General features: G+C 44.1%; 1 protein-coding gene across 1 annotated transcript; it reads left to right on the forward strand.

Moving 5' to 3' along the window:
- The first annotated feature begins 3,922 nt into the window (after window positions 1-3,922).
- Window positions 3,923-10,689, forward strand: TXNIP (thioredoxin interacting protein). The gene is made up of 8 exons (XM_086945393.1): window positions 3,923-4,394; window positions 5,980-6,052; window positions 6,177-6,324; window positions 6,957-7,059; window positions 7,171-7,427; window positions 7,598-7,766; window positions 8,301-8,455; window positions 9,031-10,689. The coding sequence occupies exons 1-8, from the start codon at window positions 4,145-4,147 to the stop codon at window positions 9,079-9,081; spliced, it is 1,206 nt and encodes a 401-aa protein (XP_086801519.1). The 5' UTR covers window positions 3,923-4,144; the 3' UTR covers window positions 9,082-10,689.
- The last annotated feature ends 6,903 nt before the right edge of the window (window positions 10,690-17,592 follow it).

Genomic DNA, 17,592 nt, shown 5'->3' on the forward strand with positions numbered 1-17,592 from the left:
TGGCCCCCGCCTTATACACATGGGTTACTCGCCCGACGGCCTCTGTCGTCGAGGCTGTGGTGCCCTCGCTACCTTCTTACACATCTTGTGGGAATGTCCGGCCATAGCGTCCTACTGGAGGAGGATTCACAGGGTCATGAGCGAAGTGTTGGGAGTGGGGATTGCGGCTGAAGCTCGTAGGTGCCTCCTCAACATTTGGGAGCCGACAGATCACAACACAGCCCAAACTCAGTGGGTGACCCTAGGCAATATGGTGGCCAAGAGAGACATCGCTCAGAGGTGGGGGGCCAATACGGCACTCCTGGTGGTACAGTGGAAGGCCAACATGGATTGGTGTATGTTCCGGGAGAAGACTGTCTATGTTGCCAGGGGTAAACCTAACAAATGGAACAGGGTGTGGGGTGCTTGGAACTCTTACCGGGGTGATGTGTGTCTGCCGCCCGAGCCTGTTTCATTGGATGAGCACCTGTCACTGTGACCTATGACACCGACTGTGTACGATACCTGATTGATCCTGTTTTTCCCCCCCCTCCTATCATCCTCCACTCTTCTGTACTCCTGAGCTGCTGGTCTCTTTCTCCTCCCGGCCTTCTATTCCTTGCTGTATTCTTCTCCTATTGCCACTCTTCGGCGCCACTTGGCGTCTTCTTCCTATTGTTATATAATTATAAAATAAACCTATAATTTTCTGCCGTACCTGACTTGCACTACTATGCTCTGCCTACTATGCTGCCTTGCCTCCGGGATGTTAGGCTGAATAGCTGTGTGCTCTTGTGAAATAAAGGTTTTCAAAAATTAAAAAAAAAAAAAAAAAAAAAAAAAAAATCACGCCTCGAGAAGGAGGGCGGCCAGAGCAACACGCTTGCGGTTCTCTGCTGATTGCTTGACCATCTCTTCAAGCTGAGGACCGAACACCTTGGAACCCCCAAAGGGCAACTTAAGGAGGACCGACTTCTGGGAAGACTCAGCCTTCCAGGAACGCATCCAAATATGTCGTCGTGCAGTGATGGAAGCACCAGAAGCAGCCGCCGCTGCACTCAAATGGTCAAAGGAAAGATCCGACAAGTACCGCACCTGCAACTCCATCATAGACAAAAGAGGGGTGGCATCCTCACCGTCCTGCAACAGAAGGGATAGGGACTGAAAATCCTTGAGGAGAGACTGGACCATGTAGTTAAAATAGGCAGTCGCACGGACAGAAAAATTGGAAGCAGCATAAGAACGCTTCACCGGCCCCTCAACACGCTTATCCACAGCGTCTGCAGGAAGGGCGTCATTCGAGAGGACCAAACCCTGAGAGGAAAGACCAGCCATCAAATTGTCGACCTTCACAGCCTGAGGAAACTCAGCAGCAACACCCTCCAGAGGGTAACGCCTGGACAAGAAGCGAGGGAAGGCGGACTTATCCACCTCCTTACACTCGTGATCCAGCACCTTGCGCACAGCACCATGCAACGGGAAGGAGTAGGAGCCGGCTGGTGATACTGTGTAAAGAAGTCATCCTCCAAACCATCCGCAACAGGAGGAGAGAAACCCAAATTGTCCCGTACATGGAGGCCAGAGAGCTCAACACCCTGAACAAAGCGCCCCCGGGCACCCTCATCCTCTTCAGGACCAATCTCATCATCCGGAGTGGCCTGTGGATCCACTGGACCAGGAGGCACCTTGGAAGGAGGCCCAGCAGCGTCCCTAGCCAGGAAAGCAGCAGCCACCACCTCATTAATTAACAGGCGCAGGGCATCAAGAGGAGCAGCAGAGGAAGGGGCATCAGTGTCCATGTCTGCAGAGAACAGCGTCCAAGAACCAAAAACATGCACTCACAGAGGACGGGGGCAAGGAAGAAAGGACCCCAACTTGAAGGAACGAAGTCCCGGGGACTCGAGATCCCGTGCGACCAGAAAAAAGGGGCCGGACTACAAAACACAGCCGGTCGCCCGAAATATTCCCCCAGGATCCAAGCGGACCACACGCGTCGCCGAAAACATCACCGCAAATCCCCCGCCCGCTAAAGCAGAGCGAACCGGGACTGGCAAAAAGGAAAACGGCCGCTGAAGCAGGCCGCGACCCCCAGGTGAGCGGAGACAGCCCAAGCGGCTGCTAAAGCGAACCGCGCCCAAAGGCACAACAGTAAGGGGGCAAAGAAAGAAAAAATACAAAAAGCCAGCCGCTAAAGCAGGCCGCCGCAACACAAAGAAATACAAAAAAGGCAACACTTACCCACAGCACAGCTAGGTAGCAAGGCAATCTGCAAACGCAGAAAAAAAGGAACAGGATGTTTCTCTGCTACACTTCCCCCTTTATTGTCACGTGATAGTGAAGCCATGTTGGGGGGAAGTGCAAAAGCTCAGGTAATAGGTTTCTGTGGAGCAGACTAGCTGCTCACTGTTAAGGAATGGGACGGGGAGACAGGACGAGGAGGTAATGAAAGGCAGCAATGGGAGGAGGTAGGTGGTGTAGGGACGGCAAGCGATCTGAAGCAAAACAGAAAGTAGTGCGCCAAACGTGCACAAGTGGTGAAAGATGAATTGATCCATGTAACTGGGTCAGTTGCCAGGGCGAAAACAAGGAGCCACAAAAGGTGGGACAAAGACTACTGAGGGACCACAGAACAGGAAGATTTTACAAGGGGCGAATTACAAGGGATGGGTTTGGCCAAATTTCACAGAGAGACTACACCATGTCTCGCTAGACTCATTCTAAGAAATCAGTGAGTTAGCAAAAATGTTCTCTTGTCCAAGCTATGTTCAAAGAACGTATTCCCTCAAATAATAAGATAATTCATTTTCCCTAAGCAGACTGGGCTAACTCTCCTCAAATTACCAGCTTGGCGTAAATCAAGCCTGCCCACATTCTGCCACATTTGTGATAAATAACAGTCTTCCCGTATTCTGTCACAGAAATTAAGCGGCTGTCTTTTTTCCGTTTCACAATGAGCTTAAACGCCTGCTCCCTAACCCAACTCATCGAGTATACGTGCTATATAAAGTGAAAGACAAAAAACACAGTACAAGGACGACGCAGCAACAATACATATCTCCTCTGCCGCGCTCCGATTGGATAGCACCGTGCAATGCTAAAGACAATCTTAAACGTTCATTGGGTGCTCCGGCTGTCACTCGCTGGTGGTCTTTCCAGGAAGAGTGCAGGCTCACCTGATGGGATTGAAAACCTAGACAGTTCCTTGCAGAATTGGAAGCAGCTCGGTCTGTGAAAAATTAAAGTGAAACCGAATAGTTCAATAAGGAGCAAAACCATGCAATTTACCAGAAAATACAGGGTGCCTAACGATGCTAGGACATCATGGATGCAAGCTCTATTCCTGAAGGTTTTCTTTTCACAATTTGTTTTAATTCAATTGAATAAAGTAACCTTGTTCTACAGCCTTTGGAATTCACTAGTTGTTAAAAGAAAACACGGGATCTGAAGTTCCCGCGGAGTCCTTAACTGCTTCCCTTGGGGTTAATTGTATTATTTTTTAATTTAAAACGCCACTGGATTTTCAGAATAATATACATTTTACACAAGGCTGCTGTTACATTGGTCACTAAATGTACTTAAAGATAGAGGACTGTCGCTTACTAAGAAGTTATTGCTTGTCTTTATACGCTGTCCTCTACAACATGGCTGACAGTGCTTCTCATTCCATCAACAGGAGCTGTTTGTCCCTCTTCTCTTTTCGTGAGGCATGGGGAAACCCGGTCTGTTCTTGTTGTGTTCGTCAGCCCCTGGCACTTGCTGTCCACGCGCCGCTACTTGCCTCTCATTGGTTAAACAGCTGCAGCGCATCTGTCTGGCGGCCAATGAGGCTGCTGTGCACGCGGCGGCCACGGGCGATCACTCTCCGAGCACATGGCAGCGAGCTGATAGAATAACAAGTCACTGCTTCGACGAGGCTATAAAAGGCTGGCTGCTTCCGCCTTGTGTTTACAACCACACTGGTCTTATGAACGTTCAGGTCGCTCTGTTCCAGATAGCAAGGAACTTTAATTGGACTTTTAATTCATTCAGTGACCTGATAAAGCAAATATTCTGACCGGGATTTGGTTGAATAAACTGTAAACGGTTTATTTAATTGGAGGAGCGCTAAATTGCTTTGCTTTTATTTGCCAATTAGTGCCAACCTTTGATCCTTCATTTGTTCATCATGGTGGTGTTCAAGAGGTGCCCAAGCATGGAGGTGATGTTCAGTGAGCCCGAAAAGGTCTACTGCCCAGGCGAGAAAGTGGTTGGCCGCGTCCTTGTGACCGTAGCCGAGGTGACCCGAGTTAGCGCTGTCCGGCTGCTAGCCACCGGCGTTGCCAAGGTGTTCTGGTCGAAGGGCTCGCACCAGTGCAAGCAGGAGATGGAGTACATGCGGATCCAGGACACCCTGCAGATGGAGGACCAGGCTTGTGGTGAGTATCAGAAATAATGCGTGATGCGTCTCGTCATACTTCGTTTGGATTGTGCATGTGTGATATAGCATATAGAAATAAGATGGATGCAATATCAAACATTCACATAAACGTTTGTAATTGAAGGATGTATGGATCGTGTACAAATAAGACCAAAAAGCACAATTGTTTTTAGAAATGCTTTTAAAGTTCCTGATGTTTCTTCACTAGTAAAGACTGTTTGCCATGGCACATTGTAGCCATTCGATGCGGTATATTTTTGAATAAATGTTGGCCTAAAATCACAGCTGGTTCGATATATATATATATATATATATGTATATATATATATATATATATATGTATATATATATGGGCATTCATGCTAGTGTACAGCATATTGCTATACGTTGTTTCATAGTGAACTGCCAGGTACAGGGCCACCCTTCAGTATTCTCACAAGGCTCGCCCTGCTGTGCTTCCAGTGATTTTCATCCCATGCAATTATCACGAATACACACGCACACTTTTCGCCTATTGTGGAATAGCCCATCCCCATGGGATTTGTGCATTGATTCCGCAGCCTGGCACCGCCCCTATGTATGCAGTGCAGACGGACATTCAGTGAGCCTAGGACGTGACCAGACTGTGGATGAGGCGCGAGCCTGTTGTCGCAGAACTCGCAGTGGCATAAGCGCGCACGTGCCCCATAGAAGCGCATAGAATTTCCTCTAAATTCTCCGTCCTCTAATATTGCTGTTTTTGTTAACTGGCGTTTGATGCTGCTGTGCAGCGAGCCTATTCACATGGCAAACATTGTCAAAATCGCGTTGACCCATGTCTTTTGTTGGCTATTTACTGGATGTCCTGTGGGGCCACCCGTTTGATGTGCGTTCTAGCATATGGATGTGATTGTAGGGTTTGAACCTGCACTTTTATTTTCCATTTCAAGAACTGGCTTGATAGATATTATTGGTGTATAGTGTCCTTATGATGATATATTGGGGGAGGGGTGTGGTGCTGGGACATCTATTGGTCTTGATGATATATTGGGAAAGGTGTGTGGTGCTGAAACATCTAACTCCCCATTGGCCCTAATGATATACTGTGGAAGGGGTATGGTCCTGTGACATCTAACTCCAAGTACAGTAGAGCCTTCTTTATATGGCGCAGAGGAGGCTACAGCAGGGGGCTTGGCATTCATGGGATGCTTGGGTGGGCTGGGGTGAGGAGGGCAGCTTGTGGAGGGAGAGGCATGCACTGCAGACAGGCTTAGGAAGACATTCAATCCGGTGGCAGAACATGGGCACTAGTTCCGCTTGAGTAAAACGTACTGAGGGGACAGTACCACACCTGTCTTGACTGGCTGGCCTCTTGTAGCAGAGATATTGGGACCAATAAGGCTTTGACAGGGTGTTCAGTTTCCAAATTAATTTGTCCATTCAATTTGGGTATCAGTTTGTTTGAATATATGTGTTATTAGCTTGTTCTTTGGATGTGTGCGTGAATTCTCCAGAGTGTTCCAAATAGTATTTTAGTGCCATGTATGTGGAAGGCGTTCGGTTTGCTAATAAACGTATTTTTTTTCTGTCTCCCTTTTCTGCAGACACTGACGGCTCTGTCATCTTAAGGCCTGGAAACCAATACGAGTACAAGTTCAGCTTTGAGCTTCCTCAAGGGTAGGTATCTACATGTCTGCCCATCCATTGATAATGAGCCAGCTTAGATTTCTTGTTCATCCCACTGCCCAGGCCTCATCTGTCATCTAATGTCCAACTTCTTTTTTCCACTCTTGTCCTCTAGGCCTCTGGGAAGCACGTTCAAAGGAAAATACGGCTCCGTCAACTATTGTGTGAAGATTTTTCTGGACCGCCCATCACTGCCTGCGCAGGAAGTTGAAAAAGGCTTCGAGGTTGTGGATTTGGTGGACGTGAACACTCCTGATTTAATGGTAATTGTCATTGCTAAAGATCGAGCCTCCTGCTTTTCTTTGAACAAGATTTTTGTAGGGTCGATTAATCCTAAAAGAAAGAAAACATTAATAAGCTCATCTTGGGAATATGACTTATTTAAGAAAAAGCACGAGGTTGCGTGTGTCACACTTGCCCATCCATAGCTGTCATTCAAAGTGAAATGTTAAATTGCACTTACTGGGTTGATGGCCTGAAGCTACTGACTTATTTCCTGGGATATTTAATAAGCAGATCTGGAGGGAAGCCAGAAACTGGCATTAAGGACAAGCCTCTTCATAATGATTTCCGAGAGATTAGCGCAGTGGATGGCTTTTCTAGTTCTTGAGGGCGTAATAATATACCTGATTACACACTTCCCTTCAAATCCAAGGGCCTATGTTCACCTCATAAGTATAATAGACCGGGGACCATAGCTCGATTCTTGTAGTGGAAACTTTGAGTGCTAGAGGCATCAGTGTTACATAGCCTGGGTGATGTGTGCCAAAGGTCAGCTGAGCAATTGAATTTGGAAACCTTGAAGCTGCAGAGAGGACTCAGACACTTTGTAACAAAAAGCTATAAAAAAAGCCTTTGTTAAGGTTGTAACAATTCTGCGCTCTTCTCCTTTCAGTGCCCAGTTTCTGGCAAGAAAAACAAGAAGACAACGTGCCTTTTTATTCCTGACGGGAGCGTGTCTCTGAGCGCCAGCATCAACAGGAAAGGCTTCTGTGAAGGTAGGTCCTTGCAGTGGTCTCTTGTGCACAGGGGATGCTGGGATACTTTAAAAGGCCAGGTTTATGTTCTACCACAGGTGTCTAACAAAGACTTTGCTTGCTCATCTATAGGAGATGAAATCTGCATCAGTGCCGACTTCGAGAATACCTGCTCCCGCATCGTGGTGCCTAAGGCAGCCATTCTGGCCAAGCACACCTACCTGGCCAACGGGGAGACCAAGGTGTTCACTCAGAAGTTATGCAGCGTGAGGGGCAACCACATCATCTCCGGCATGACCGACTCCTGGCGCGGGAAGAGCCTGAGGGTGCCCAAAATCAAGCCATCCATCCTGGGGTGCCACATCCTGCGCGTGGAATATTCCCTTCTGGTGAGTACCGCACTGTCCTTCCCATCTCCCATATAAGCGTGATTGCCACCTGCAATTGTATAGAGGGGGGATTGTCTGCTGAGTGGTTGGAGGTAGATTGTATGACTGCATGGCACAAAGGAAGGAGTCTATGGAGTCGCTAACTCTCTGCATCCGCCTTGTTTCCATAGATTTACGTCAGCGTGCCAGGATCCAAGAAGATCATCCTGGACCTGCCCCTTGTGATTGGCAGCACATCTTCAGGTCTCGGCAGCCGCTCATCCAGCATGGCCAGTCAGAGCAGCCAGGTCAGCTCGGAGATGAGCTGGGTGGACCTCAACATCCCCGGCACACCAGAAGGTAGGTTCATTCTCAGTCTAGGTCTTGCGCACACGGAGCCCATTTGGGGCGCTATGTTACGTTCATTAGTGCGTTAGATCATTCTCATTGGTGATATCAGGGTGAAGAATGCATTACTTAAGAGGGTTTAGCCACCCTGTCTAAAATAATAGTTTTGACTTGGACTGCCATTGTAAAAATCCCTAAGGCTAAACACAGCAAAGTTCTCAACAGAGAAGGATCCTGTTTTTTGGGTGGCCTACTGTCAATTAAATAGTACTAACAGTTGGTCAAGAAAGCCCATATTAAAAAATTCTAACTTGGAGACATCTTTCAGCCATTTATAACTGGTAATAACACTGCCACGCACGAACACGCGGATCTAGTTGTCCAATGTGTTCTATGAAAATGTTCGAGATACTGGAAGTAAACATTGATCAGCTCTAGAAAAATAAGGGGGGGCTCCAGCTGAGGAGTTGAATGCTCTACTGATTGTCAAAAACTTTTAACTGAATGAAGCTTAACATTGCTTTGCCTTTTTTTTTTTTTTTGCAGCACCCCCAAGCTACCTCGACATCGTGCACGAGGACCACAGGCTGGAGAGCCCCACCACGCCGCTTCTGGATGAGCTGGACAGCTCTTGCTGCGAGAGTCCCATCTTCATGTACGCCCCCGAGTTCAAGTATATGCCTCCACCAATGTATACTGAGGTGAGTGTGGCGGTCATTGTGCTTTTGTGTGTTTCGCCTCCACTAGCAATAGGATAATGAGCGGGCGCCACCACATGTACACCACTACTGGTCATCCAGCAGCACACTGTGGACATGGTCCACATGTACTAACGCATTTTCCGATAGACACAGAATGGCAAAACCCTTTGGTGCCGCTGGCCCATAATTCCTATCCTAAGGTTCCTTGCCTCTTAGAGAACCTACTTGTTCTACTTAAAGCATAAGAAAACTCTTTAGCTCATTTGAACTGTTCTCTTTGATAACATTGTAGATATTAGAGCAGAAGGTAAAGGGCGCTAGTGTGAGATAGAGGGTTTTATGGTTTCTTGGTAACAATGAAAAGATACCCATGGCACTGCGGGATTGATTCACAGATACATTTGAGTATGAGCAGTAGAATTACGGACTACGATTTTACGAACTTTAGGTGGCTTTGTGAACAGACCTTAAAACATCCAAGTACTTAGTAAAATTCCAAAAAGTGCACAGTCCTGTCTCTTTAAGTAACTTGTTACAGAAATGTTAACAATCAATCTTCTTTTATTTCCTTCCAGATGGATGCTAACCAAGTGGCTAACAACTGTAACAACAATTGTGCACGCTAAAGATGGAAGACAACAGATCTACCATTTTTAAAGTATATCTACTTTGCCGCACTCACCGATGCACTGCGATCAACGCAAGCACAGTGGACGTTGCCAGTGTTTTAAGCACTTATAATTGTGCCTGAGAAAGTGCAAGTGAGCGGAGAGAGCAAGTCGCCGCACAGTGTGACTCTGGTTGTCTAAGCCATGCCAACTATGACTCTCTTAGTAAAACTGATAGTCGTAAGTTTGTCTGGCTGCACTGATGAGCTTGTTTAAAAGACAGCCTTGCTGATGCCTCAGATCTCTATACCCACCAAAGAGCACAGGAGCCGTGAATGTGCCAAGACTCGAGGTCATATAGACTAAAAGATTGGGCTTCAATACGTTGAGCCGGCCATGTTTGTTGGCCATGGATCATGGCCTACCGCAAGAACACGTTAAAAGTTGAATTGAATCAGCACAAAGAGTTCATTTCTCAACAAAAAGTTTTCTGTTCATGAAAATGCCTTTGTTACAGATTCTACAGATCAATGTTTTGTTCGCTTATAAGAATGTCTATTTATACTTATGTCCTTTGTTTTTATTGTTATAAGGTCTGCATTTTCACGATGTTTTAGACTTTTCCCTAAAGTTGTTGCTTTCTGGCACTGACCACTATAGGGATTTCAAAGCCTGGTGATTTGAAAGTTTAAGTTAATATTGGACTCTTGGCATTCCAAAAAAGAAAAGAGGAAGAAAAGACAAACTGTAGTAGGAGGAAGGGTGTGACTAGTGAGAATTCAATTGTGACCTGGAGAATGTGGAAATAAAGGAGAACAGGACGTTTGCCTTAAAAGTGGGGTGCGTGGAAGCAAAAGCTTTGTCGCCAAAGATTGTACCACGACCACCCTCAGTATTTCAGTTCCAGAAAGCAACATCCTTCGATATGGGAAAAAGTTCAGGTGGATTGTCTCGCCGCGTGTTCTTTCACTTGATACGACTGAATCGTTATCCAAATCTGTGTTTTTGTATTTATTTCAAGAAATGTTGCCTTCGCTTCACTGTGGTTATCGAAACCAGTGTTATGTACTTTTTTTTGTAGCACTTATTTAGTTTGCACGCGTCAATGTGTTGACCACACTCCTCCCCTCAAGAATGTAAGCTAACATTTCATGTGACAAGTCACAGAATAACTACTTTCTCGCTATCGCAATTCCTGATGTGGTCTTCCTTGTTTTGTGGTTAACAGTTTTGCATCTGTCTCATGGAAGGGAGGGCGTAATGCATTCTGTGTACCTCCCCAAATGCTCATCGACCAAAGCTCTTAATATCTAAAGCCATAATACCTTTGGTCCTTAGTGGCACCCCCCTGGTGCAGCCCATGAGTACTGTAACCAGCTCTTACCACTTACCACTGCTTCTTGCAGGTATTCAGGGAAGTAGACCTAACGAGAAACAATGCACTTATATTTCATTTTTGTTGTATTGTACTGTAACTAAGCACTGCATGTAAGTGACTTAACTCTGCTGCCTTTGATAATGTATTATTTTTTATTACTATTTTGTATATTTGTTTTTAAAGCACTTATTTTGTACGATATCGCCGAACAGGCTTTCTTTTGTTAAATAAACAAATTGAAAAATACATACTTCTGTCTCATACTTCCGTTTTGCTTGCTGTCAAAATATTAGAATTCATGGGAATAAAATGATTACATTGTCCCTTTGTTATTATTAGGGGGCAGATAGTATTCGCTGACCAGTAGTCTTTCTTGCAATACAGACCCCTTGAACTTTCATGGCTCATTGGTTTAACTCAGAATTTTATGTCCACAAATCCTCCAGGGCAAAAAGAGTGTCTGAGTCACAAACCCCTCAAATTTTCCCTTAGTTGGATTCTTTGGTATATACAAAGGCAATGAGTTGTTTGAAAGGAACTAGGCTATGTTGACAGCGTTGTGGCCTATATCTCGTGTGGATCCATTGCCCCCCACACACACACACACCCGAGACACCGGGTGGGTGTTTACTAATATATTTGAGGACTAAAACGTGCAAGTAATGTGAGAAACCCTACCAGTCCCAAAATCCTGGGTACTCTCTGGAGCCTTGCGAGCTCAGTAAGTTTTCAGTCTAACCATGAATGTGTAACTGGCCCCCTTCATTCAGATTGGGCACAAGAAATCTGCCTCGTCTGGAATATTTAGTCCACTTTTGAAAGTAATTCCATATTGAAGGATGAAGACGGAGATCACAACCCCAGAAATACATTTGTACAGGTTGTGGACAGTTGCTCTCATATTAGGGGACATGGACTTTTTAACAAGCCCACGGCTTAATTTGTGCAGGTGGTGGCCAGTGGCGCTCATAATTGGGGACATGGACTTATTTCTCACCATCAGACTTTGTTGAAGAGCAGATAAAGGGATTTAAAAAAGGGTGGAACTGGTAACAAAAGGTGAAAGAGGATTAAAAGTAACCTGTAAGAGCAAGATAGAGAGGCAGGAAATGTGGGGTGGTGGAATCAAACATGGCAGCCTTGGCACTCTGAAATAAAACCTTCGACAGAGCTGTCGTCACTCTTATGGAAACATTTGGGACCCAAGAGTTATTTTTATTAGTATATTTACAAATCCAGCATAGCAAATAAAGCATTTAGGCGTTTTATCCTATGCAGAGAGTCTCTCTAACCTGGAGAAATGGACAAAGTCATTGCTGCATTCACAACCCAGAAGGTTTTGGTAAAAGTGCACAACTGCATTTTTCCGCATGACAAGGACACTTTAGTAAGAGGAGGCCTAGGATGGGGTTTATTAAAAAATAAACCCATAATTGATGCAGAATGAAAATTGGGTGCTTCAAATATCTTCCCCAAAGGAGTGATGTAGACCTACAAAATCAATTCAAAGCATCCGGGACAGAAACAAGAAGGATTCATATCGTCCCAGATCTCCAACTTGGTTATGCTTCCTTAAATTTTCATAAAGCGCTGCATGCTGCTTTGACTGCCTTCAAGTTCTAAATGTTGAGTTCATGGGTGGCGAAGCAAGAGTCCAATCTTCTGAGGCACTATCCTGTCGAATGTTCCATACTCTTGTTGGCCAGCACTTCTGATATCTGATGAAGTGCTCATCTGAAACGATCCCATTTTAGAAGTTCTGTGAAACTCCTAATAGTTTGGTTTAGCCCACTAGATCAAGGCGTAAGCGGCGTTCCACAGCCAGTGGCCTTGAATTCCCTGTAATCTTACCCCTTGCTTTGGTCATCTTAAGGTATGTGGGGTGAGATGTACATGACTGTAGATTTCTGGATTGGATTTGGTGGGGTACAAGCTTTTTTTTATGTACCCACATTTTTGGAGATTGGGTTATTATGGTCTGTTTAGGGCCTACCCTAGGGGTGACTTTTGTGTGTTGAAAAGGAAGGTTTAGACCTGGCAAACAGATTTTTGGCAGGTCGAAATGGCACTTTAAATTTCACACACAGGCTGCAATGGCAGGTCTGAGACATGTTTAGATAGCACAATAAGTGCACAAAACCACTAGTAGCATTTAATTTACAGGCCCTGAGTCCTGAGTACATGTATTATCACTTTACCAGGGACTTCAAAGCAAATTAAAGGTGCCAATCTGGTGTAATCCAATTCTACCATATTTAAAGGAGAGAGCACAAGCACTCTAGCGCTGGTTAGCAGTGGTAAGGGGCTCAGAGTCCTAATAGCCGAAAAAACGGGTTCAGAAAATGGGAGGGTAAAGGCAAAAAGTGTAGGGATGACCATGCAGAAAGGCCCAAATGCAACACACATTTTGATGCCAATATGTTTTATCTACTCTGACTATAATTTTGTTCTCTGAGTGATTTTATTTGTGATTCATCATTGGATAGTCTAAAGTATTTCTGCCTAGGTCCAGAATTTGAGAATACCTTTCAAAGCGAAGTCTTTCTAAAATATTTTTTTTTACTTTGCCCATCTAAAGACAATTTGTTCCATCAATATTTCCAATTAAAAATAAAATGTGGGGTCCTAAATAGGCTCAGATGAAGTCCTCCTTGTGAAAGTTAAGAAACAGGAACTGATGCCTGGCTTAAAAAGGCATCCTAAAAAGAAATCTCGAATCCTCTAAAAGTTAGTAAACTGATACAGCGTCCCTGTGCAGTGAATTATTGTTACCTCTCATTTCTAGTTTGCATGCTATAGAAATGATCTTCATCACTATTCAATTAATCATTATGGTTTCCCAAAATATGGCGAATGGGTTGTATACAAATGTTATGGAGAAATTAATAAAGAGGGAGAACTCAGATAAACCTTTATTATGAAATACTGGAAACATGATCTCATTAATCTCGATCACACACTTCCTCTCCAAGAACTCCTCTAATTTTGAAATTCCACACTACACAAGACCCATAGTAGCAGTCTCACCAAAGACCTCTGGAGCAAAAAAAAAAAATTCTCAAGATGGAACCCATGCTTTGCTGAAACAAAACACATCACAAACAGTCCTGCTTCACTGAACAGGTGAGGCACACGGCAAGATCACACTTCTGCTCCCTCAATAAGGGCCGGATGTAGGAAGCGTAATTCCGGTCGGTAATAGCCGAAATTACTGAATTTCGGTCGTTACCGACCGGAATTAGGCTACTGAGATGTAGGTGCCCAAATTGCTAATTCGGTAATTTACCGATTCGGTATTTTAAGGAATCAGTAAATTACTGATTCCTTAAAATACCGAATCTGTAAATTACCGAATTAGCAATGTAGGGAGCACTCAAATGATTGCTTTCCCCTTTTTGGGATTTGTTATTTACCACCAACTACAAGTTGGTGGTAAATAAAGAAAAAAAAACAAAAAGCAATTTTATGCAAATTGCTTCAGTGCCATGTTGCAGACATACATGGCATGTATGTCTGCAACATGTGCACCCAAACACAATTGAGGGGTGCAACCGGGTGTCAAAGTGACACCCTGCCACCCTTCAATGTTTCCCCCAATTACCATATCGGTATTTACCGATTCGGTAATTGACATTCATTCCTATAGGCCTCCAGGCCCATAGGAATGAATGGCAATTACCGAATCGGTAAATACCGATTTGGTAATTACCGAAACTTACTGATTCTGTAATTTTTTCGGTAAAATTACCGACATCCCATTTGCCTGTTCTTAAATACCGAATCGGTATGATTCTGTATTTAAGAATCGGTAATCTGGGATTACCAACATCTGGCCCTAAATTCCTATTCCAAACTACATCACACAGCTCCTCATGCCATACTTATTTGACTCTACCGTAATCAACCTCTACACACCCAACCACCAAACCCAAGGCCAACATGCCATGACCCTCCCCTTATACCACCCAGACACTTGCTTCCCCATCCCAAGAGTTCTATTATCCAGTTTAGCAATAAGGCGAACAACGGTCCCTAGTTAATAAATGTGCACAGAATATTTAAAGAAACATTATAGTTCCCAATATTTGTTCCAATGACAAACAAGATTTTTATTTTTTTCACCATGAAGAAGGGAGTATACCCTTCCGGGGTAGTTCTAAAACCGGTGTTTCACAGACAAAACAATAGACATACAGGCAAGAAAAACGAATTCTGACCAGTAAACATACAAGAAATTGGGTTCACTTATTTGAACAGAAAAACTCTTCCGCACCCAACCATGATCTTTACACACAATCTCATGGGTCAGAGTGTGTGTTGAGGGCGTTTCGATCCCTCAGCAATGTGGGATCATCATCAGGACAACATAACTCAATGGTATCATAAGATTAACACCTGTTAGGGTAAGGAGGTTGGAGAAAGAAAAAGAGAGAGGAGAATTGTTAAAAAAAATATATACGTTAATTTCTAGTACTGAAGTTTATTCAATCTTAAGCATTCAGATTTAGTGGATCATGTGAAACTAGACTAAGAATTGTTAATCAAGAGGGGTCATGCATATTGTGCCTATGGAAGTGGTCTCTATCCAGGCATGCTTTTACTGTAACAGTGGTGTGGTACAATATCATCACTCATACATGTTTGTGTAGGGAAATTACATATTCCCAATCAAAATCTGGTAAATTAAAGTAGCAATGACAGTAAATCTGCTGATCATGTGAGGTCTCCTTCAGGAGGAGGGGTGGGGGAAAGCAAGACTGTAGGATTGTATAACCTGTTGATACCCATTAATTTGGCAGATGAATCCAAAAGGTATATTGAGTGGCACCATTTTACACCCCCTCTGTCCCAATTTTTAAATATTGGGACAATAATACTATCTGTCCAAGTGGAAGGAATACACCCTCGTGCAGCATACCTGTGTCAAAATTGGGGCCCATAATGTTGTACAGGATGTAAATGCATCTACTGGAATCCCCATCGGTACTGGGAGCTTTCCAGTTGGCAGATTTTCCCAGAGCAGAGGTTACCTCGTCTAAACTAGCTGTTTGTCATTGTGCTAATATTATAAGATGTGTATCATCTGCAGAGGTATCTACCTGTTCATTGTTTGGGTTAAAAATACTTCCAAAATGGTTTTTCCAGTCCGCTGGGGAGACAAATACCTCCACCTTCTAGGCTAAGTTATTTATGAGGAACGGGGTATTTATAGTTTTCCAGAACAGCACAGAGTTTCTACTGCTGCCTGTTCCAGACTGGCCCAAACCTGTTCTTGTAGTTCTCTCTTCCTGGTAAAGTCTTCTCCAGGTGCGTATTAGATTACCTTAATACCTGGGTACAGAGCAGCATGATCATTTCATTAGAAGAAACAGGCTTTAGGAAACCACATGGTACGCTGGATAACATTACTGCTCTTCAGCTTATTAATGAAAAATATGTCACCATCAGGAGCTCCTTAGTTTATGCCGCATTTTTGACTTCTCCACAGTCTTTGATAAAGCGTTCATCCAACACTTTGGAAAAAGTTACTTAATCTCGACATACCCGAAACCTTGCTGCATTTAATTATTGCCCTGCACTCCTCAACCTGGTGTGAAATTCTGTTGGTTTATCCATGGATTTCCATGACTAAAAACAGTCTAAAGAAGGGATGCTTACTCACTCCATTGTTATTTTCGTTATACATACACGATCCTCCCAGCTTCACGTCGAAAGGTCCAGGTTTTCCACCACGTTTCGGAGGTCGCTCTTTAACATGTCTGCTCTATTCAGATGGCGTTGTAATTCTTGATCCCCGAAAGGTCTAAATAGCCGCTTGGCGGGGCTTCAACAATATACGTACCTGCATTATTTAAAGATTAATTCCTCAAAAAAGTTAAATTGTTTTCTTTCAAGGGAAGAAATCATTAAAATATTTTAACGTTTTATGGTACTTGGGGTCTCAAAAATTGGAAAGTGTTAGATCATATTGTTTCCTAGGAAAAATTAAGTGCAGTACCCTTAGTGATTCAGATCATATGTCAAACAATGTTGGTAAAGCACAGTCTCAGGCCAAAGGCTGGACACATTTATAATGGTGTAGGTAGGAGACATTTTTTGTACCTTCTGTCCGTATACCAGGCCAAGATTCTTCCTACCTTACTGTGTGAGGTTGAGATAACAGATGTGGCAAGATAGGTTTTTTTTTGGATAATACAGAAGGTCAAATCATAAGACAGCTATCCTCATGTAATACTTTAGCAGAGGCTGCTGCTCTAAGACTAGAATTTGGGATCAAAAGTACATTTGTACAAAGTTTGGTAGGAGTGATACAATGTGCTTTTAGTCTGACAAAAAGTGATCTTGTTTCTCTAAGGGGCTTTATATGCAAGAAGGCTTCCAGAGCTCAATATAGTCATATGCAAAGAGATTTCCGAACTGAAGAGAGAAAAGTCTTAAGTATGCACTCAAACAACTTGAGTTAGATGAAAATGTGGTATCTTCCTTATCGCCAATTCAATTAAAGACCTGCCTAAAACGAGCTTCTGTAAATTTATGTCATTGCCTGGACACCGTCATCTGTTGAAAAGAGATAGGAAGTATTAATGAAGTCTGTTATTGTGACAAGTCCTCAACCATATTTGGCATGGAATTTGCCACATGGGTTTAGGCGCTTCTGGATTTTAATGAGATTGGATATACTTCCGCTAAATGTATTAACTTAGAAATGCAGTGGCAGCCGGTACAATACAGGAGTGGCGGAGGAGGGGAGGGATGGTGAGGGTCTCGAAAAATAAAAATTCACCTACCTGATCGCTGCATCTCTCCTTCATCTCACCTATGTCGTGTCTCCTCCACTCGTCTTCCAGGAAGCACCCAGAGTCCCCTGAGCCAATCACAATGCTGCAATACAGCGTTGAGATTGGTCTGAGCGCCATGGTTCAGCGCTCAGATGGGGACAGGGAGCATGGGCATGTTCTCCACCCAGGCTGTAATACAGCCTGCGGGGAGAACCTGCAAAGTGCGCATGACGGTTTGGCCGAGCTAACGCGTCCGGCCAAAGCATCATGTGCACTTTAGAGTACAGCAACCACTCCTCCTCCATGTCGTCAGGGGAGGCAAGCCCCGCCCTAACCTGGCGATAATAAAAATAAAATAATAACTTCAGTTGT

The sequence above is a fragment of the Lissotriton vulgaris genome, chromosome 12, assembly GCF_964263255.1.
Source record: "Lissotriton vulgaris chromosome 12, aLisVul1.2, whole genome shotgun sequence".
Taxonomy (NCBI): Eukaryota; Metazoa; Chordata; class Amphibia; order Caudata; family Salamandridae; genus Lissotriton; species Lissotriton vulgaris.